Source organism: Entelurus aequoreus, linkage group LG24 (genome assembly GCF_033978785.1).
Source record: "Entelurus aequoreus isolate RoL-2023_Sb linkage group LG24, RoL_Eaeq_v1.1, whole genome shotgun sequence".
In the NCBI taxonomy this organism is placed as follows: domain Eukaryota; kingdom Metazoa; phylum Chordata; class Actinopteri; order Syngnathiformes; family Syngnathidae; genus Entelurus; species Entelurus aequoreus.
The window spans coordinates 5057151-5081393 of record NC_084754.1 but is presented as its reverse complement, the minus strand read 5'-3'; the positions used below and the strand labels follow the sequence as shown (position 1 = coordinate 5081393).

The 24243-nt window shown below is 39.6% G+C and overlaps 1 protein-coding gene across 3 annotated transcripts in view; it reads right to left on the bottom strand.

The window, feature by feature from the left end:
* The window catches only part of n4bp1 (nedd4 binding protein 1), an 80700-nt gene that overhangs the window by 4817 nt on the left and 51640 nt on the right, over positions 1-24243 (bottom strand). For 2 of the 3 annotated variants that reach the window (XM_062036201.1, XM_062036199.1), the window contains 10 exons: positions 17793-18020; positions 14368-14541; positions 13744-14285; positions 13338-13665; positions 6735-7067; positions 6424-6653; positions 6154-6284; positions 4204-4300; positions 2562-2669; positions 2303-2401 (listed from right to left, as the gene is read on the bottom strand). In XM_062036201.1, the coding sequence (XP_061892185.1) occupies positions 2303-2401; positions 2562-2669; positions 4204-4300; positions 6154-6284; positions 6424-6653; positions 6735-7067; positions 13338-13665; positions 13744-14285; positions 14368-14541; positions 17793-17960 (2210 nt within the window). In that variant the 5' untranslated portion in view covers positions 17961-18020. The remainder of the gene's footprint in view (positions 1-2302; positions 2402-2561; positions 2670-4203; positions 4301-6153; positions 6285-6423; positions 6654-6734; positions 7068-13337; positions 13666-13743; positions 14286-14367; positions 14542-17792; positions 18021-24243) is intronic. The other variant, XM_062036200.1, reaches the window with a different exon arrangement.

The following is a 24243-nucleotide window of genomic DNA, read 5'->3' as shown; positions in this document are numbered from 1 at the left end:
CCACAACGGAGACCCCCGTTGAACAACTTAAGCTGTACATCAAGCAAGAATGGGAAATAATTCCACCTGAAAAGCTTCAAAAATTGGTCTCCTCAGTTCCTAAACATTTAGTGAGTGATGTTAAAAGGAAAGGCCATGTAACACAGTGGTGAACATGCCCCTGTGACAACTTATTTGCAATGTGTTGCTGCCATTAAACTGTAAATTAAAGATTATCTGCCCCCAAAAAATTAAGTTTCTCAGTTCGAACATTAAATATCTTGTCTTTGCAGTCTATTCAATTGAATATAAGTTGAAAAGGATTTGCAAATCATTGTAGTCTGTTTTTATTTACCATTTACACAATGTGCCAACTTCACTGGTTTTGGGTTTTGTCAAATGTACTTACTATAAGCGGTTGTCAACATAAGCGAAATGGAAAGGATTCAAGTTAATCTGCCATTTTGAAGCTTACTTTGCACAGAACAGGAAGCCAGTGCCTGTTTTCACGCATGTAATCAGCTTCTAAACTTCAGTCATCTAATGGTCGTTTCGTTTTAGTGGACTACACTTCACAACGTTTGAGTTAGGTACAATTACAGTCAATTTAGTGGACTGAAATATGAAGTATAAAGGATAAAGCATCTTTAAAGGCCTACTGAAAGCCACTACTACTGACCACGCAGTCTGATAGTTTATATATCAATGATGAAATCTTAACATTGCAACACATGCCAATACGGCCGGGTTAACTTATAAAGTGCAATTTTAAATTTCTCGCTAAACTTCCGGTTGAAAACGTCTATGTATGATGACGTATGCGCGTGACGTCAATCGTTGAAACGGAAGTATTCGGACACATTGTATCCAATACAAAAAGCTCTGTTTTCATTTCAAAATTCCACAGTATTCTGGACATCTGTGTTGGTGAATCTTTTGCAATTTGTTTAATGGACAATGGAGACTGCAAAGAAGAAAGCTGTAGGTGGGATCGGTGTATTAGCGGCTGGCTGCAGCAACACAACCAGGAGGACTTTGACTTGGATAGCAGACGCGCTAGCCGACGCTAGCCGCCGACCGCACGGATGATCGGGTGAAGTCCTTCGTCGCTCCGTCGATCGCTGGAACGCAGGTGAGCACGGGTGTTGATGAGCAGATGAGGGCTGGCTGGCGTAGGTGGATAGCTAATGTTTTTAGCATAGCTCTGTGAGGTCCCGTTGCTAAGTTAGCTTCAATGGCGTCGTTAGCAACAGCATTGTTAAGCTTTCCCAGGCTGGAAAGCATTAACCGTGTATTTACATGTCCATGGTTTAATAGTATTGTTGATTTTCTGTCTATCCTTCCAGTCAGGGGTTTATTTCTTTTTTTTCTATCTGCAGTTAAGCCCGATGCTATCACGTTAGCTCCGTAGCTAAAGTGCTTCGCCGATGTATTGTCGTGGAGATAAAAGTCACTGTGAATGTCCATTTCGCGTTCTCGACTCTCATTTTCAAGAGGATATAGTATCCGAGGTGGTTTAAAATACAAATCCGTGATCCACAATAGAAAAAGGAGAGAGTGTGGAATCCAATGAGCCAGCTTGTACCTAAGTTACGGTCAGAGCGAAAAAAGATGCGTCCTGCACTGCACTCTAGTCCTTCACTCTCACGTTCCTCATCCACGAATCTTTCATCCTGGCTCAAATTAATGGGGTAATCGTCGCTTTCTCGGTCCGAATCACTCTCGCTGCTGGTGTAAACAATGGGGAAATGTGAGGAGCCTTTCAACCTGTGACGTCACGCTACTTCCGGTACAGGCAAGGCTTTTTTTATCAGCGACCAAAAGTTGCGAACTTTATCGTCGATGTTCTCTAATAAATCCTTTCAGCAAAAATATGGCAATATTGCGAAATGATCAAGTATGACACATAGAATGGATCTACTATCCCCGTTTAAATAAAACATTTTTATTTCAGTAGGCCTTTAAAGTGTTTGAAACCACCTAGTAAGGTAGTAATGACGGACTACGGTCGATACCTGTAAAATCCCCATCAGCGGATTCTATTGTATAATACTGCTGCTTCTGCAGATTAGCATGTACTTTTATTTTTGTAATTTCTATTTATGTATCCTGAAACATTACGATGACGGATCAATGACAAATCCGCTTGAACGAGTGCTGAGCAATGGTCACCTACAGGGTATGAGTTTTGGCTAACAAGAGAACTCCTCGTTCCTACTTTTGGCAAAGGAACAGCAATGATAGCATGTCGAGCTGTGTTGAGCCAAATAGGTACAATGAAAGTGGAAAACGAACATTCAAAGCACACTGAAATCCGACATACCGGTTTTTACAAAGGAAGGAGTCCAGATGAGGTCCGTTTCTCCCCAGAGGATCGTCAGGGATCATGAAATGGTTCTCCACAAAAGTAAACTGCAGTAACCTGTCAGCAAAAGACAATATTACCTCACCAACTTTAGACTGTAGCAAACTGACACTATGTACATTTATTTGCACACTTTTATCAACACCGGTACATTTAGCAAAGCATATTCGCGCGTCGATCACAACTTGTGTGGTTGTGCAAATGCCTAAAGAATCACCTCTCCACAATGATCCTGCGCCAGGTGTCAGAAGAGTTGACAAAGTCTCTCAGGTTGTCATTGGTTACGATGATCCCCTCTGTTTTTTCTGCTAAATGGAGCAGGAATCTAAGAGAAACAACAAGGATTAAACATGCTGGACAAAGTCAGCAGTTGCAAGATTCCATATCAAATGACATGCAATTCATAATGATAAGATACAAGATTATACATTATATTGTATAACATATATTATATATATTATAATATTATATATATTATACAATATATATTGTATAACATATGTAACATATTCCATAACATTTTGTTGTTATATATATATATATATATATATATATATATATATATATATATATATATACACATACATATATATACATACACATATATATATATATATATATATATATACACATACATATATATACATACACATATATATATATATATAAATATATATATATATATATATATACACACGTATATATATATATATATACATACATACATACATATATATATATATACATACATATATACACATACATATATATATATATTAGGGCTGCAACAACTAATCGATTAAATAAATTAAAATTGATTATAAAAATAGTTGGTGATTAATTTAGTCATCGATTCGTTGGATCTAGGCAATTTTATTTAATTCATTTATTTATATATTTTTTTAATAAACCTTTATTTATAAACTGCAACATGTAGAAACAGCTGACAAACAATAATCAAAATAAGTATGGTGCCAGTATGCTGTTTTTTTTCAATAAAATACTGGAAAAGATAGAAATGTAGTTTGTCTCTTTTATCTGATTATTAATCGATTGATCGAAGTAATAATTGACAGATTAATCGATTATCAAATTAATCGTTAGTTGCAGCCCTTATATATATATATATATGTATGTATGTATATATATATATAGTATGTATGTATGTATATAGTATGTATATACATACATATGTATATACATACATACATATATATATATTATATATATATATATACAGTACAGCCCAAAACTTGGACACACCTCATTCAATGGTTTTTCTTTATTTTCATGACTATTTACATTGTAGATTGTCACTGAAGGCATCAAAACTATGAATGAACACATGTGGAGTTATGTACTTAAAGGTGAAATAACTGAAAACATGTTTTATATTCTAGTTTCTTCAAAATAGCCACCATTTGCTCTGATTACAGTTTTGCACACTCTTGGCATTCTCTTGATGAGCTTCAAGCACACCTGTTAAGTGAAAACCATTACAGAAGCTCATCGAGAGAATGCCAAGAATGTGTAAAAGCAGTAATAAGAGCAAAGAAAATTACCGGTATTTTTTAGAAGCAGTATAATGCCATTTTTATTCATTAGTACATACATACAGTATAACCATACAACCCTAGCGTACTAGTTACTAATAACACTGTTTTTTAACACTATCACGTTTCAAAATTATTTTTAGCCTTTTAAAAATACATGCATCATAGCCATTTATGACAATTATATGATGTCATATTGACACGCCACACTGTCACAAATAAGTTGCCAGTGTGTGGGGAACACTGCTTAACATGAGATCATATCAGATGCTCATTGTATTATTGTGTGTTTGTGTAAGTCGGCACCTGTCGTCATGTGAAGCTATCCTTTGGCCGCAGACCTCTCTTGAGGGTGTGAAGGAGAGGAGCCTCAGGTCTTCTAGTTGATTTAAAAAATGTTGTTCTGCAGAAAAACACAGCAAACCAAAAACATGATGTATATGAAATCACTAGAAATTACAAAACATAAACCCAAAAACATGAAGCATTTTATTGCTACGCCCCGGCTAGGGGAGGCCTAAGGTACAACATGTAGAAGAGCTTACAATTTCCCTCAAGTCTCAAACAGTCATTTTAATGCTTAGCAAATATTTGTGTGAATGCGCCAAAGCATTGACACAAATGGTTTTCTACACTAAAATGTATCTATTTATTATTATTGTGTGAATGCTCCAATTCTTCTTCTTCTTCTCCTCCAGATTTTGGCGCACTCTACCTTCCACATTTTTCATCCGATTCAAACCATTGCAACTTCAAACTGTTAAGCCGGGAATCGCGGGCTTTCCGTTGACAAATTCCAAAAATTCCCAGATTTCTCAGGATTCCAGGTTTTACGGGACATTTTTCCCCATTCAAAATGATTTGGCCATTTTTCAAACTTCCACCATTTCCACATTTTTCAACCAATTCAAACCATTCCACCTTCAACATATTCCACATATCCCGGACATTCAAACTATAATTTCTCCAAGAATTCCCAGAAATCCAGTTTTTTCAAACCCTTTTTTCCGTCAACTAATAATTCCCAATTTTTCAATCCACTTCAACCGTTCCAACGTCAAAACATTCCTTTTAAACAGGACAACAATTTCCAGTTTTCCCGTAATTCCATAATACCATTTCTCAATTAAAAATGTTACCACTTCAACATTTCTCGACCGAATTGAAAAATTCCAACACCTCATTGAAAATATTCACATTTTTTTCAGCATTTAAAAAAAAAAATCCTGCTTTTCACAAAATTTCCAGGAAGTTCTCATTGAAATTAATGGGACATTTTTCAACCTATTCAAACCATTCCAACATTAACACATTCCACTCATCCTGGACATTCAAACGCTTTCCCAAGTTCCAAACCAAATTCCGGTTTTCCTGGAAATTCAAACTCTTCAACATTCAAACTATTCTTACATTCCATACTACATTCTGCCAGCATTTCAGTTCAACTTCAGCATTGGAGCATTCACACGCAATTCCTTCAGGAATTGCCTCATCTAGTAGTTTACACTGTTCCATTAGCATCAAACTGTAGATTCATAACTGATCAACTGAAAAGCTTCAGGGTGAGTCCAAACAGAAAACAAAACCATTCTAGAAAAGTAATAAAACTAGCGTTTCAAATAAGAAAACAAATAAAATGTTGTAACTTTCCTAACAAAAAACTAACAGGAGAAAACTGAAGAAAATAAGGATGTCACCCCGAATCAATTCAAACACAAATGTGGAAGAACCATTTTAAGATGTTTAAGATGACCTACTCAGTGGACTAGTGGTTAGAGTGTCCGCCCTGAGATGGGTAGGTTGTGAGTTCAAACCCCGGCCGGGTCATACCAAAGACTATAAAAATGGGACCCATTACCTCCCTGCTTGGCACTCAGCATCAAGGGTTGGAATTGGGGGTTAAATCACCAAAAATGATTCCCGGGCGCGGCACCACTGCTCCCCTCACCTCCCAGGGGGATGGTTCAAATGCGGAGGACAAATTTCACCACACCTAGTGGGTGTGTGACAATCATTGGTACTTCAACTTGACTTTAAGATAGTGTGGCCCGGCTAGAGAAGATAGAGAGGGGAGGAGCTCTTCCTCCTCCTTACATCACTGGTCTTCCTATAAAGGGGGTGCGGCCATCAGATGCAAGCCAATCAGTGAATCGATTGGCCTTACCTGACCCTAACAGTCAGACGAAGGGGAAAAAACACCGCACACACACGCGCCTAACAAAGCCCACGTTGCGACAGACATGTTGCCAAGCGTACCTGTTGTGTTTTGGTCTCTCTTCTGGCGCCACTGAGGAACAAATACAGTGATCTCCCTGTGGCCCCGCCTCCAAAATGTTTCCACTGCAAGCGCTATCCCTCGACAGGAGAAGAACCGATTCAGCCCGTGACTAAAGAGAAACACCATGTGATGACAACAAGGAACGGAATTGGAAAACGCTAACCAAAAATGGCTTTATAGTTGGAATTAAACAGTATGGAGTCATTTGTAATTTACTGCCAGGTGTGCGTGTCTGCACGTAAACTCACGCCATAGCCACATTGCTGCCGTCTATGATGATATGACGGAGCTCCGATCGTCCCGGCTCATTGGGTAGTTTCAGTGTGTAAGGAGTTTTTAATGATTGGTGGAAACGAGCCAAGCCGGTCACCGGGGGGGCCTGGGAATTGTTTGTAGAAGGGTTCCTCGCTCCGCTGTTTTGGAAGCCCACGTGACCGATCGTCTGATACAGCGAAGGCCGGCCCGCGGTGAGGGATGACTGTAGAGGACCATGAAGCCCGTTATGAAGAGAAAAAGAAAGAAGGGACACAAGCATAATTACAATTCACGCAATACATACATTTGGGGTGGACGCCACAGAGGTGGTGCTGGCCGCCAGCCACTGGGACGAGCTGCGCAGTGCTGTTACGCTCTCAACTTTCATCGATCCGCCCAAAGTCCGAGTCCCGCTTCTTGACAGGGGATCCCTCTGCGACATGCTGCCACCTCCCCTTGCTAAGTAGTCCGTTCTGGATCCAGTCTGAGTGTCAGCGTGGGCCATTGTCACTTTGGATGTTCGACTGTCTGCTGTTTTGATACTGGTGACGGCGACGTCATCGTCATCATCAATGGTAATGACCTCATAGTTGCCAGCTCCTCCTTGGGCACTAGAGCTCCTCTTGATGGTGATGGCCTATAAATCAATGCAGAGCATATATTAAAGACAGTACACACCTTGCTTCTATTACCTTATTTTTCGGACTATAAGGCGCACTTAAAATCCTTTCATATTCTCAAAAATCAACAGTACACCTTATAACCTGGTGCACCTAATGTACAGCATAATTCTGGTTGTGCTTACCGACTTTGAAGCTATTTTATTTGGTACATGGTGTAATGATAAGTGTGACCAGTACATGGCAGTCACACATAAGAGATACACGTAAAATGCAAGATGACGCCAGTAAACACCACCAAAACTTTAAATATTCCATTGAGAATATAGAACATTACACACGGCACTCAAAAATCTGTCAAAATGTTTTTAGTACGACTTCGGTGAGCTATGAAGCCGCACCGCTTGATGGATTGTCGGCGCATTAAACATACAAGTATTATTATGGTGCGTGTATAAGGACCGCAAATCGGCACCAATCAGCAGACATTATGTGGTGTTTTGTTTCGCAATATTGTGCAAAAACAACTTTTCTTACCTTCTGGTGCATGTTGATCTGTATTTGGGATCTGCATAAGTACTGAAAATTTGCGCGCATCCGCCATTGTAGTCTGTGACTACGCCGTAGTCGATAAGCTTCTTCTTTTTGTCTACCTTCTTATTATGTGGCATTCATCTTTCACTGTTGCCATTTCTAATATAAATTAGCGTAAAGTTCTTACTTATAACTGTCAGCAGACTGGCTATCAAAGTGCTAAAAACTGTAGTGGGTTTACATAATTCACCCACAGAACTTTAGTTATTAGAGAGCCCCGGTCGGACGGTTTTTCACGGAACACATTTCCGGCGTTGTTGCACTAGTGAGCCACGAATGAGGAGTTATTGATTGAAGTAAAGTCTGAATGTGATTAAAACAGTTAGCTCCATCTTTTGAAACTTCTTCCACTCCCGTCCTTGCACGCTACACCGCTACAACAAAGATGACGGGGAGAAGACGCTGTCGAAGGTGAGCCACGTAAATAAGACCGCTCACAAAACGGCGCATCCTGAAGAAATGCTCAGAAAGCTACCTGAAGATGATCTGTAAAACATAATCTATGGAACATTTTGACCAAAGAACCACCATTACATGTTATGTAGACCACAAGGAAGTGTTTTACATTTAGAAAAAAAAAATCATAACATGACTACTTTAATGCGCCCTATAACCCGGTGCGCCTTTTGTATGAAAATAAACCTGAATAGACCCACTAACCGGCAGTGCGCCTTTTAATCCGGTGCGCCCTATGGTCCGAAAAATACAATAACTGTTCACATTATTCAGTGTTTCCCACACATTCGTTTATTTGTGGCGGCCCGCCACGAAAGAATTACGTCCGCCACAAATAAAAATAAAAAATATATTTTTTTGTCCTGTCCAGCTTCTCAGGCAAATCATATAGTTGATGTAGATGCCCATATAGGCTGTTCAGATTTACTTTACAAAAGAGAAGTGTAGGATACTTATCTTGTTGCCTTATTTGTATTTGACCACTACTGTTTTCTGTTTATTTGTTGCTGACTGTGGCAGGACACCTCTGCCTCTGTTTCACTTTATGTTGCTGGTAAATAATATGGTTGTAGTAGTAGGCTAAAGTTAAATTATTTAGTATGCACTAATTAAAGGGGCAGAGCTTTAAGAGACATTTTAGCTTTTATATTCTATAAGATATATTTTTTGTAAGAACCACAATTAATAAATATATTTCAGTGAATAACTTATTGTTCAAATCTGTATATAAATATGTACATAAAGTGTTGTAATTATATCGTAAAATGGATAGATGGATGGATGGACGTTTAAAACAAAACTCTTATTATTAATTAGTAAGTATACATTTTTTGAGCCTTTATAGAGAAAATCATATCATTGTAGTAAATTATGCAAATTGCTCGATGATGTCATGGTGACCACGCCCATAGCCACGCCCCCACCACCACAAGTATCTTGGCAGTTTATGGGAAACACTGTTATTACTGTCAAAAGTTGCAACATATATTACTAGAAGCAATACAGTGGAACCACGCTTTACGAACCCTTCAATTGGCAAACTTTATTGGTTTACAAACTTTTGTGCCAAGTCAAATGTGCCTCAGTGTGTGAACTGTGTCTGTGTACGAACGCTTCATTCATTCATTCATTGTTTGTCCTGCTGGCAGCCATTTTGTGCTTGCATTGAAAAGATTAAGGAAGCCAGGCTCCCACCGCAGAAAGTCTCCAATTGTGAGGAGAGAGGGCTTTTTTTTCCACAGGAGGAGGAAACTTCCTCATTCAAGCATGTGGTCCAGCACACACAGCCTTTATTCCCCGTCCCCTTCGGAGCGCATTCTTCTCTATCCCTCAGTGGCCTGCTCAGCACACAGCCCCTCCCATTCAAAATACTTCTAGTTCCAGAAGGAACAACTGGGAATTGATTTTTTATTTTACATGTTTATTATTGTAGCAATATGGTTGTTAAAGTTTATTGTGATTTGTGAGACCACCAGCGAGACTTCTGTGTGTGTCCTCTATATGGGCCGAGCTTGTCCTTGTCATTGTTTTGGCCTGTTAATAAAGAGACAGTTGATCCATCACTTCCTTGTTAAGTTTGTTTGATATACACTACTGTATATAACTTTATATTGTGTTCAAAGTGTACAAACCTACACTAAAATAGGGACTTTTGTCAAAGCTGGAACCCATTATTCACATTTATATTGTTTCTTGTGGAGAAAGTTTCTTCACTATACAAACTTTTCCATTTACCAACCCTGTTTAAGAACCAATTCGGGTCGTAAATGGAAGTCTCACCGTTTACTGTACCAATAATTAGGGATGTCCGATAATATCGGACTGCCGATATTATCGGCCGATAAATGCTTTAAAATGTAATATCGGAAATTATCGGTAGCGGTTTCAAAATTATCTGTATCTGTAGGGATGATGTTTGATAAGAAATTATCGAGTTCAGGCCTATTATCGAATCCTCTTATCGAACCGATTCCTTATGGATTCTCTTATCGAGCCCAGATAGGTTGTTGTATATGGAAAAAAACACACAATATTTGGTTTAACAAAAGCTCACTTTTATTATATAAGAAAAAATAAAATCTAATAAATAAATAAATATTGACTGTTACCCCCCTAAAAAATAAAATAAAATAAATAAATATTGACTGTTGTTACCCAAAGTATATTAAGTGGGATTTTTCAGAAAAACAAATATATACAGTAACACAAAAACAAGCTGTCTCTTTGATCACTATAGGTGTATAAATAATAATATAGTGTTAAATAAAATCAGTCCCTTGGGCACAAAACTGAAAATAATACAGCTCTCCAAAAAGTGCACTTCTGCTGCTATTTGACATAACTTTGTTATGATGCTTTGACATTTTTGCACTTTATTTCTTTATTGAAAGAAAATTCTATGAAGAGAAAAGTTGTTTGCAAATGTGGTTACAATGCTAAAAAAGGAAAAGTTGAAGCTAAAAAAAGAAATACACTTTATTGAGTTAACATTATTTCTTTATAGATGTGATGTTATGAGCCAGGGAATATAACAACTACACTACCCAGCATGCAACGGGAGTGACGAGCATGCGCGGTAGCCCCGAAAAGTGTTGTTGCATGTCACCACCCGGCAGCTAAGAATGAGGTTATGAGCACGCTGTGAAAGTAAACGTCAAGAACTCAGCCAACACGCCTCGTCTGCATTATTTATAATTAGACAGACAACACATCTACAGTGTGATTTTGTTTTGTTTACAAGGAAAGAAAAACAAAAGTTAAAAAAGGGAGATATATGTTGTATATATATGTATGTGCTGTGGTTGTTTTAAGAACGTTGCAACAGCTGCCGTAAAGGAGGTGCGTTGCTAGCCTGGTTGCTATGTTTCCGGTTGGTCGTAAAAGTGTTCGTCATGTGTTTGTACCCTGCTCAAATCTCTCAGTAAAGTTATTCATTGGATTATACCTTTTGTTTTGAACTTTATTACACTTTGGAGCGCTTTTTCCCGTCCATTTTCTTCCTGCTTTCGCTATCTGCGCCTAATGACTGAGCTACGTGACGTCATTTCTTGTGATGTCACACGGAGCATTTCTGGTCGGGACTCGTTTCATTCCCAGGGATTCGAATAAAGAACCAACTCTTTTTCTTTACCATAGTGGTCTCGATAACGGGTACCGGTTCTCAAAAAGGGATTAGAGTCAGAGGACTCGGTTCTTTTCTTATCGAAAAACCGGTTTTGAGTATCATCCCTAAGTATCGGTTTCAAAAAGTAAAATGTATGACTTTTTAAAACGCCGCTGTGTACACGGACGTAGGGAGAAGTACAGAGTGCCAATAAACCTTAAAGGCACTGCCTTTGCATGCCGGCCCAATCACATAATATCTACGGCTTTTCACACACACAAGTGAATGCAACGCATACTTGGTCAACAGCCATACAGGTCACACTGAGGGTGAACCGTATAAACAACTTTAACACTGTTAAAAATATGCGCCACACTGTGAACCCACACCAAACAAGAATGACAAACATTTCGGGAGAATATCCGCTCCGTAACACAACATAAACACAACAGAACAAATACCCAGAACCCCTTGCAGCACTAACTCTTCCGGGACGCTACAATATACACCCCCACACGTGAACCCCGCCCACCCCTAGATATATTTGTAGCATTAATGGTCTATCGTTAGTGTGTGATGTTTTATTGGTGTTTTGATATGATCACAGTCGGGCTGATAGCAGTGTTTATTAAGTGAATAGAGTGAAATAGCTATTATGGCTAACCTGCAAATGCTGATTTAAAAATTATATTTCACACTCATCATATGCAAGTGTATATGCCGAACATGTTTATCAATATTCAGTTTTATTTAGGCCTGTCAAAAATAACAGGTTATCTCATGTGAGTAACCAAAAAAAAAAGATCACATTAGTCATGTATACAGATTAATCGCACAATTTATTTTGACTGTACATTATCCTTTACCTTTAAACACAAATAGTTACCTGAATGGCAGTACGGAATGTTATATGGCCAGTGATCAGGTCAATGCATACGTTAGATGAGTGAGAACACTGGTGAGCTCACTACAAAATGTTACAAAATACACCCTGGCTCGACTTTAGATAAAACTGTTACCAAGTTCCATTCTGACAATAAAACTGCATTTGTGTCCATTTGTTTTTAAGTTAAGTTAAATTATGCAAGCGAGTAATAACCTGTGATTATTCATTACTCAAAATTCCATTGATCTGATTTAAAATATGCATCATTGTTCAGCACTTGTTTTTAAGCATTTAAGATGCAGATATTGAGAGTTTTTTTTAATTAGATGACTAATGAATGAATGATGAATAATGATGAATAATCTTTTACTTGTGTATTTTCACAGTTAAATGTTTGTTATGGCTTCAAAAAACAAAAACAAATGAATAAATAAATACAGCTAAAGGCAGCAAAAAGAGTATATGTTAATTAAAAAAAAAAAAGAACAGAAAATAATTTTCTTTAAATACAGTACAGGCCAAAAGTTTGGACACACCTTCTCATTTCAATGCAGTTTCTTTATTTTCATGACTATTTATATTGCAGAATGTCACTGAAGACATCAAAACTATGAATATACACATGTGAAGTTATGCACTTTACAAAAAAGGTAAAATAACTGAAAACGTGTTTTATATTCTAGTTTCTTCAAAATAGCCACCCTTTGCTCTGATTACTGCTTTGCACACTCTTGGCATTCTCTCCATGAGCTTCAAGAGGTAGTCACCTGAAATGTTTTTCACTTTACAGGTGTCATAGTTTTGATGTTTTCAGTGACAATCTACAATGTAAATAGTCATAAAAATAAAGAAAACACATTGAAATGAGAAGGTGTGTCCACAATTTTGGCCTGTACTGTACATGGATAATGTTTATTAGACCTTTTATTAAAAACATTTATTGGATGTCACCCGCCTCTCCACCCCGGGACCTCATTAGCGTAAGCAGATTGCCAACCTTTGGGAAACACTATTATTATTTGTGATTAATAATCGCTATTTCAGTATTGAGAAATATAAATGTGATCATCATTTTGGCCATGATCGTGCAGCCCTTGCCACAATAGAATGCAATTCTGTGGCAAACACACGTCACTATCCAGCCCATAAGATGTAAACACAAGCCACGTTTGTCTTTTACACTCAAAACCATGGCTAACCAACCTTGACTGTGCTAATTGTTGTAAAGATGGCTCCAAATAATGTTACCTGTTGGGTGCTGGTCTCGCTTCCACTGCACTGCCTCCGATGGCCCAAGCCGTTACTGCTGGCTCCATGCTGGCTGGGTTTAATGTTCTCTTTGGACCGGCCTGGCTCCCGTTCCTTCTCTACAGAGGAGGACGGTAACGTGGAGGAGGCTGAGGGAAGGTCAGAGGGGCGCCCATTGTTCAGTTTAGTGTCTTTTGTTCCCCTTTTCATTCTTTCCTCACAAATCTTTGTTTCTGCCACAATTTTCTCAAGAATGAGGAAGGTGTCTTCCAGCTGTCCCGTCTTCCTGATGACACGCTCCACAACTTCCTCCTGGTAACCCATGGTTCTAAAAACAGAAATATGAATTCAAACTCTGCAATAGTTTGGTGAAATACAATTGAAGTAAATAGATTGTGATGTTCACCTAAAGAAATTGACCAAGCACCGCAGGTTGGTTTCCGGGCTGACCGCTTCATTGTCATCTGCGATACCCTCACCCGGGTCCAGCATTACGGTGCCAGCGACAGTGTTTGCTTTAGCTGATGAAGAGGAGTACAGTGTCGATGAAGCAGACGGCGTTTTGGATCGACCGCTACTACTGCCACTGTGGTATTCTCTGTCCCGGTGTCGCTCTCTGTCCCTTGACCTCTCAGGAGACTCGTCTCTTCGCTCCAGAGAGTACTGTCTCTTTGTGTCCCGAGGTTCGCTCTCAGAAAAGCGCCGCTTGTGCGAAGGCCTGGTGCCATTCAGCAGGACGGCTTCAGGACCCAAACCAATGCCGCCTCCTGCTGTCGCGGCTGTCGCTAATACCGCTTTTGCCGCACCCTCTCCAAAAGTCTTTGTTCCTCTGTCCTCGAAGCTGGTGTCGAGGATGCGGATGGAGAGCTCCGTCACGGGGGTGCTACTCTGTGAGCGGTCTTGGTCGATCTCCGCAATACTCGGATGAAGGTTCTGGTTCAGATGAGCCTGAGAGACACAACACAATCAGTACATTTGAAGACAAGGATTGTTATGGCCTTGGTGTCAAAAACCCTATAAAAACACAAACCAGAGAGTGTGTATTTGAGCTGGTAGGACTGTGAGCCAATCCTAATAACTCTTCTTTCAGGGCACTGGGCAGCAGAAGAAGCTCCATGGTGTACTTATCATCTCTTTCTTCAACAAAGGACTTGAACGCCCGTTTCACCCCTTGCTCTCGGTCACTGAGTAGACTTCGTTTCTCCTGTAATGACGGACAAAGAGGCAGACTTTTAGACATTGACGCAAAGCAAACTCGTCAGCCTTCCAAGACGGTCAAGTTCATTTGATTACATTTTTATTCAGTTCAAAGCCAGAAATAGTGTTTTAAAAGGGGAGCTACGATGATTTTAATCTGCAGTACAGGCCAAAAGTTTGGGCACACTTTCTCCTCATTCAATGCGTTTTCTTTATTTTCATGACTATTTACATTGTAGATTGCCACTGAAGGCATCAAAACTATGAATGAACATGTGGAGTTGTGTACTTAACAAAAAAAAGGTGAAATAACTGAAAACATGTTTTAGATTCTAGTTTCTTCAAAATAGCCACCCTTTGCTCTGATTACTGCTTTGCACACTCTTGGCATTCTCTCGATGAGCTTCAAGCACACCTGTGAAGTGTGAACCATTTCAGGTGACTACCTCTCGAGAGAATGCCAAGAGTGTGCAAAGCAGTAATCAGAGCAAAGGGTGGCTATTTTGAAGAAACTGGAATATAAAACATGTTTTCAGCTATTTCACCTTTTTTTGTTAAGTACATACCTCCACATGTGTTCATTCATAGTTTTGATGCCTTCAGTGACAATCTACTAGTCATGAAAATAAAGAAAACACATTGAATGAGAAGATGTGTCCAAACTTTTGGCCTGTGCTGCATATGTTGAAGTCGTCACCGCAATTTTTTTCCTAGACACTTGTATATACACAACTCATTTTTGTGTATATATCTGCTGTCCATCACTAATTCTTTAATACACGGTGCCAACCAAACTGCAATTCAAGCTCTGCCTTCTCTCTCCGAGTCGAAACTCTAGTCTTCTGTTCCTAGCCCATAACACCCCATTTACTTTACATTGATTTGTAGCACGTATAGGTTACACACTGTTGAAAATAAACTTCATAAACATTATGTAGATTCACCTGTTCACAATATAAGGTACACCTGCACACTAGTCGATCGATTCAGGCGCTGCATAAAATAAGCTGTTCTTAGCAGCATTTATGTCACTGCATGTTGCACGTCGATGTTATGTAATTTTAGGGATTACTATATTACCTAAATTGTTTACTTTTTTAAATAGGATTAATATTGGCCTGTGGTTTGCTGGATGGTTAAGAGAACGGGTGATGAAATGCGGTAGCTGTGGTAGGGAGTAAAGCTCATTCAATTCAAACTAACTCTTAATGGCGTGCATGACTGAGGGACTTTTGAGGAGGAAATATTGTTGTGTAAAAAACTTTAGAGTCAGGTTGCTTCCTTCATAAGAGTCCTCCTTGACTGACCCAATTAGGAACTGGTACCAAAAGATACTGACATTCGGTATACATCTACATGCCTATATAGCATGTATCTTACTGACATGGTCATTTCTACCTCTACTTGGTCACATAAAAATTCTCATCTGCACACAAACAAGCACAGAGCAGTGATTAAATGATGTGTTAATTCTGACTGGTGAATTTGTACTCTTTCAAGTGCTTTCTAACATGAAAGTTTGTGAAATATTACAAAACCCGTTTCCATATGAGTTGGGAAATTGTGTTAGATGTAAATATAAACGGAATACAATGATTTGCAAATCCTTTTCAACCCATATTCAATTGAATGCACTACAAAGACAAGATATTTGATGTTCAAACTCATAAAGTTTTGCTTTTTTTGCAAATAATAATTAACTTAGCATTTCATGGCTGCAACACGTGCCAAAGTAGTTGGGAAAGGGCATGTTCACCACTGTGTTACATGGCCTTTCCTTTTAACAACACTCAGTAAACGTTTGGTAACTGAGGAGACACATTTTTTAAGCTTCTCAGGTGGAATTCTTTCCCATTCTTGCTTGATGTACAGCTTAAGTTGTTCAACAGTCCGGGGGTCTCCGTTGTGCTATTTTAGGCTTCATAATGCACCACACATTTTCAATGGGAGACAGATCTGGACTACAGGCAGGCCAGTCTAGTACCCGCACTCTTTTACTATGAAGCCACGTTGATGTAACACGTGGCTTGGCATTGTCTTGCTGAAATAAGCAGGGGCGTCCATAATAACGTTGCTTGGATGGCAACATATGTTGCTCCAAAACCTGTATGTACCTTTCAGCATTAATGGCGCCTTCACAGATGTGTAAGTTACACATGTCTTGGGCACTAATACACCCCCATACCATCACACATGCTGGCCTTTCAACTTTGCGCCTATAACAATCCGGATGGTTCTTTTCCTCTTTGGTCCGGAGGACACGACGTCCACAGTTTCCAAAAATAATTTGAAATGTGGACTCGTCAGACCACAGAACACTTTTCCACTTTGTATCAGTCCATCTTAGATGAGCTCAGGCCCAGCGAAGCCGACTGGCGTCTCTGGGTGTTGTTGATAAACGGTTTTCGCCTTGCATAGGATAGTTTTAACGTGCACTTACAGATGTAGTGACCAACTGTAGTTACTGACAGTGGCTTTCTGAAGTGTTCCTGAGCCCATGTTGTGATATCCTTTACACACTGATGTCGCTTGTTGATGCAGTACAGCCTGAGGGATCGAAGGTCACGGGCTTAGCTGCTTACGTGCAGGGATTTCTCCAGATTCTCTGAACCCTTTGATGATATTACGGAGCGTAGATGGTGAAATCCCTAAATTCCTTGCAATAGCTGGTTGAGAAAGGTTTTTCTTACACTGTTCAACAATTTGCTCATGCATTTGTTGACAAAGTGGTGACTCTCGCCCCATCCTTGTTTGTGAATGACTGAGCATTTCATGGAATCTACTTTTATGCCCAATCATGGCACCCACCTGTTCCCAATTTGCCTGTTCACCTGTGGGATGTTCCAAATAAGTGTTTCATGAGCATTCCTCAACTTTATCAGTATTTTTTTCCACCTTTCCCAACTTCTTTGTCACATGTTCTATGTTCTTCTAAAGTTAATGATTATTTGCAAAAAAAAATGTTTATCAGTTTGAACATCAAATATGTTGTCTTTGTAGCATATTCACCTGAATATGGCTTGAAAATGATTTGCAAATCATTGTATTCCGTTTACATCTAACACAATTTCCCAACCCATATGGAAACGGGGTTTGTACTATGAAGGAGTGATTGCAATCCAGTCTGCTGTGTGTGTTCACCCCTACACACCAACTCAGCGGTTGAGTTACAGGAAACACTTCAGCGTCTTGGAGGTATTCACTCTGTTACAGCAAAGCCTACACCAAACAATTATCATTTTTTAAAGATAAACACACCTGGAAAAGTGCAACAAACTGCTGAACTCTGCTCTGCGCCATGACTACAGGCTCAGCGCGGCCCACCAACCGCAGGCGTCCCGGCTCAGTGACCAAAACCTCTGCACTTGTGTCCCGCATGAGTCTGTCTAAAAAGAGGCCCCGGGCTCCAGCAAAGATACAGTGCATGTCCACCGGGTACCGCTCTTCTTTCTTCAGTTCTGGGTCACACAGTCCCCGGACGTACTCCTATGCAACATTAAGAAAAACAGAGGAAAGTGGCATCAAATTAATGCAAAGAAGGCACCATAAAGAACAGTGGAGGAGGGAGATTTCTACTGTTCACCAAATACATTCTTAACCCTTGTGTAATGTTCATATTGTTGTTACTCAGCATACTGAACAGATGTTGATTGGGATAAGGTTTATTGGGATCTGTTCAGTATTTTAACATAAAAGTGTTTGATTGTGAGGCATTAAAAGCCACAAAATGCAACGGCTCCATCAGACCCACAAACGCTGGCTGAGTAACAACAATATGAACGTTGCATGGAAAATGTCTCTGCCAGTTTCTGCATCCCACAGGGATTCTTCTTTTGTGTTTCTGCACCTGCGGTTCCCACACAAGGTTGCAACATTGTTTGTCAACACTGTCTGCTCTCATTTTCTCGCACATTTGACCCTCTGATGTTCTGTGTACCTACACTCTGTCCTCCTCTGGTCTAGGCCTGCTGTGTGTGTGTGTGTGTGTGTGTGTGTGTGGTACACAGAACATCAATTTCAGTGGACCTGGACATCTTATATGTAATAGAAATGTGTAGGGGGGGTGTATGGTGTGTGGTCATTAAATATGTATTCCGATATATGTTCTTCACAGAAAATGAGCCAAAGTCAGTGAGTCTCAGTTTGAAAAATGTATTAATTGTGTAATTTTTCTTTTAATAAAAAATGAAAACGGGTCCAACAGACCCGAACACCACACAATATGAAGAATATGGAGTATATTTCCCCCCCCCCTCATACAATAATTTATTTGTGGTGGTCCACACAAACAAATTGACTTTTCATGAATTTTTTTTTACTGTTTTTTTGGCAGATGGGACATTCCTATGTCAATTCGACAATTACACCACCCCCCGCAATCCACTGCCACCACTAATGATTTATGCAGCCGATTCAAATCGTCCATTAGTGAAATCAGCCGATACTAATACCTTTCACATGTATTAACTGTACATTTCAGTATATTTGTGGTGAGTGCTACTGACAGTTAACGACCTAATATTTATACTAGTTTATTTTTATATTTTTATTTCATACAATTGTTTGATGACAATTAAGTCCATAGTACACAATACCTAATCAAAAGTAAAAATTACTATCTCTTACTCATTTACATCCTTCGGTTGTTGCCCCCAATGTCCTCCCATGTCCAGGGAATTATTTCCTGAATTTGTAAAATAAAAAGCAAGACTTCCTGAAGCACTTTATTTCCTGTGTTGTTTCAAGCTAGCTTAGCGATTAGCATTGATAATGATACTTAAGATGTTAAGAAATGTAGCTTATGTGCCACAAAGGAAGGTGATTATAAGAACTAAGCTGGTAAACCGCCTGTCAGTCGAGTGACCAAAAGTCACTTAAGTATCAGCCAGAGGTGATTGGCTTTAAATGTCATTAAAGACAGGGGCTGATCACGTACCTTTTCACAAAAAATTGTCCAATGCTGATTAGTGACCGATCAATCGGCACATCCCTAGCCACCACAGATAGTAAGTACAAAACCCAAAACCAGTGAAGTTGGCATGTTGTGTAAAACGTAAATAAAAACCTAATACAATGATTTGAAAATCATTTTCAAAATATATTCAATTGAATAGACTGTAAAGGGAAAATACTTAAAGGCCTACTGAAATTATTTTTTTTTATTTAAACGGGAATAGCAGATCCATTCTATGTGTCATACTTGATCATTTCGCGATATTGCCATATTTTTGCTGAAAGGATTTAGTAGAGAAAATCGACGATAAAGTTCGCAACTTTTGGTCTCTGATAAAAAAAAGCCTTGCCTGTAGCGGAAGTAGCGTGACATCACAGGAGCTAGTATTCCTCACAATTCCCCATTGTTTACAATGGAGCGAGAGAGATTCGGACCGAGAAAGTGGTGATTACCCCATTAATTTGAGCGAGGATGAAAGATTCGTAGATGAGGAACGTTACAGTGAAGGACTTGAGAGGCAGTGATGGACGTATCTTTTTTCGCTCTGACCGTAACTTAGGTACAAGCTGGCTCATTGGATTCCACACTCTCCTTTTTCTATTTTGGATCACGGATTTGTATTTTAAACCACCTGGGATACTATATCCTCTTGAAAATGAGAGTCGAGAATGCGAAATGGACATTCAGTGCCTTTTATCTCCACGACAATACATCGGTGAAATGCTTTAGCTACGAGCTAACGTGATAGCATCTTGCTTTAACTGCATATAGAAACAAAAAAAATAAACCCCTGACTGGAAGGATAGATAGAAAATCAACAATACTATTAAACCGTGGACATGTAAATACACGGTTAATGCTTTCCAGGCTGGCGAAGCTTAACAATGCTGTGCTAAGGACGCCATTGAAGCTAACTTAGCAACCGGACCGCACAGAGCTATGCTAAAAACATTAGCTCTCCACCTACGCCAGCCAGCCCTCATTTGCTCATCAACACCCGTGCTCACCTGCGTTCCAGCGATCGGCAGAAGGACGAAGGACTTCACCCGATGCGTTTGGCGGCCCGGAGACGTAGGAAGTCAAGGTGAGGTCGGCGGCTAGCGCGGCTAGCGCTCCAACAAAGTCCTCCTGGTTGTGTTGCTGTAGTCCGCTGCTAATACACCGATCCCACCTACAACTGTCTTCTTTGCAGCCTTCATTGTTCATTAAACAAATTGCAAAAGATGTCCAGAATACTGTGGAATTATGAAATGAAAACAGAGCTTTTTGTATAGGATTCTACGGGGTACCATAACTTCCGTTAAACTGACTTCGTCACGCGCATACGTCATCATACCGCGACGTTTCAGCCGGATATTTCCCGGGAAATTTTAAACGTCACTTTATAAGTTAACCCGGCCGTATTGGCATGTGTTGCAATGTTAAGATTTCATCATTGATATATAAACTATCAGACTGCGTGGTCGGTAGTAGTGGCTTTCAGTAGGCCTTTAATGTTCGAACTCAGAAACCTCTTTTTTTTTTGCAAATAATCATTAACTTAGAATTTAATGGGAGCATCACATCGCAAAAAAGTTGGCACAGGGGCATTTTTACCACTGTTACATGGCCTTTCCTTTAAACAACACTCAGTAAACGTTTGGTAACTGAGAAGACCGATTTTTCAAGCTTTTAGATGGAATTCTTTCCCATTCTTGCTTGATGTACAGCTTAAGTTGTTCAACAGTCCGGGGTCTCCGTTGTTGTAATTGACGCTTCATAACGCGCCACACATTTTCAATGGGAAACAGGTCTGGACTACAGGCAGGCCAGTCTAGTACCCTAACTCTTTTACTATGAAGCCATGCTGTTGTAGCACATGGCTTGGCATTGTCTTGCTGAAATAAGCAGGGGCGTCCATGAAAAAGACGTTGCTTGGATGGCAACATATGTTGCTCCAAAACCTGTATGTACCTTTCAGCATTAATGGTGCCTTCACAGATGTGTAAGTTACCCATGCCTTGGGCACCAATACACCCCCATACCATCACAGATGCTGGCTTTTCAACTTTCTCAGTCTTTTTTGCCAATATTGCCAGCTTTTTTGAAACATGTAGCGGGCATAAAAGTCCAAATGAGGTAATATTTCCAAAATATAACAAAGGTTTACCAGTTCGAACGTTAAGTATCTTGTCTTTGCAGTCTATTCAATTGAATATAATTTGAATAAGATTTGTAGATCATTGTATTCTGTTTTTATTTACGATTTACACAACGTGCCAACTTCACTAGTTTTGTAGAAGCACTGAATACTGCTACTTTCACAGCTAACGGGGTACACAAGGGTCAGCTTAAGGGTTTAATTCAGTCATTTCCATAAAATGAAAAGAATCAGATTAATTGGCCACGTGTGTTTATTAACACACAAGGAATTTGACCTGGTGCTGTGCTGACTTGACACGCCTCACACACTCATTCAGGGAATCTCCTGGCTCTGGAAATGTTTGATGAATCAGCAGCTGGTTAATCAGGTACCTTGATGCAGGTTTCTCGTGTCACATGTCTGTATTGCAAGGGTGGTTAAATTGGTGCACCCACAAAAGCGCATGTAGTGCTGAGGATTTGAAATGACTCAACCATGACTCAGCAGGACAGAAAGAAAGGTTTCAGTCTAAAAGAGGCGCTGATGTCACATTTTCGGGCGTGTCTGTCACAATAAAGGAGGTAAACTAATATGAGTGATAAGTGCTTAAACTAATACATTTAGCGCCAGTGGATTTGTAACTGCTTGAATATTTTTGTTTTAAGTCAAAGTAGGGTTGCACGGTATACTGGTACCAATAAAAGTACCGTGGTACTCATGAATTAAAAAAGGTCCTACACTGCCTTTGAAAAATACTGGTACTTTTTGTTCATGCGCCTGAGTCAACACACGAGGTAGAATGGACGTGTTTTGGCTTTAAAACTAACGATAAAGGTGGAGCTATAAACACTGGAGCTTTCAAGCAGCAGATAGTTTCCTCTCCTCCCCAGATTAGTGCCTCGGAGGTCTAAAGCATACTTGTCAACCCTCCCGTTTTTAGCGGGAGAATCCCGGTATTCAGCGCCTCTCCCGACAACCTCCCGGCAGAGATTTTCTCCCGACAAACTCCCGGTATTCAGCCGGAGCTGGAGGCCACGCCCCCTCCAGCTCAATGCGGACCTGAGACTGAGTGGGGACAGCCTGTTCTCACGTCCGCTTTCCCACAATATAAACAGCTTGCCTGCCCAATGACGTCACAACATCTAGGGCTTTTAGAGAGTAGAGTGCACAACTGCGCACACAACAAGGAGACGAAGAAAATTACAGACATGGCGACGTCGTCGACAAGCAAGATGAAGGAATACGCTTGCAAGTTCCAAAACGAATGGAAACACGAATTTCAGTTCATCCAGGACAGTTCGAAGGGGAAGGTGTATGTTGCCTGTAATAATATGTAGAACAGACTTCTCCATTGAACACGGTGGCCGAAATAATATACTCATCATGAACGGAGAAGTTAAACAGGACAATACTGCCATCTAATAGATAGCCACCAGAACACTGAAATTCAAGTATTTCTTTTATGTAAATAAAATAAATATATATATAACAATATATATATATAACTAGAATTCACTAAAAGTCAAGTATTTCATACATATATATATAAATATATATGAAATATATGAAATACTCGAGTTGGTGAATTCTAGCTGTAAATAACCACGCCCCCCGCCCCCAAACACCCCCCACCTCCCGATATTGGAGGTCTCAAGGTTGGCAAGTAGGGTCTAAAGATAATTCCTGCGACGTCATTCCGGATTTGTGCCATGCACTATCAAGTGTGTGCCTTTGCAAATCATGTCCAACCAACTGGGTTTACCACAGATGGACTTCAATTAAGCTGTGGGAACATCTCAAGGATGAGCAGTTAAAATAGGAAGCACCTGATCTCACTTTTGAGCTTCATGGCAAGGCTGTGAATACTTATGTACATGTGATGGCTTAGTTTTTTATTTTTAACAAATGTGCAAAAAAATTCAACAAAAAAAAAAAAAGCCATTTCACGTTGTTATTATGAGGTATTGGGATTATCATTTTGAGCAGTGGTCCCCAACCACCGGACCGATTGGTACCGGGCCGCACAAGAAATTAAAAAAATTAAAAATTAAATTTTTTATTAAATCAACATAAAAAACACAATATATACTTTATATATCAACATAGATCAATACAGTCTGCAGGGATAGTCCGTAAGCACACATGATTGTATTTCTTTATGGAAAAAAAAAAAAAGAAAAAAAAACCCACCCCCCACCCCCGGTCCGTGGTACAAATTTTCAAGCGTTGACCGGTCCGCAGCTACAAAAAGGTTGGGGACCACTGATTTTGAGGACAGATATGAATTTATTCTGTTTTGCAATAAGGCTGTAACATAACAAAATGAGGATTAAGTGAAGCGCTGTGAATACTTTCCGGATGCACTGTCCATTTTTTATTGCATTTTATTATTTTTATTACTATTGGTCTGTGTAAAAGGTGTTAGTGTGCATTCATTGGTGCACTATAGAGCTGCACGGTTGTGGGAAGAAAATGTGAATAACAATTTTCTTGCTAAGAATTGATTTTTTTACATTTTTTTTATTGCTAGTATCATTATTACCCTCTTGCCCTGATGTTGGATCTGAGCCGAGGATGTCGTCGTGGCTTGTGCAGCCCTTTGAGACACTCGTGATTTAGGGCTATATAAGTAA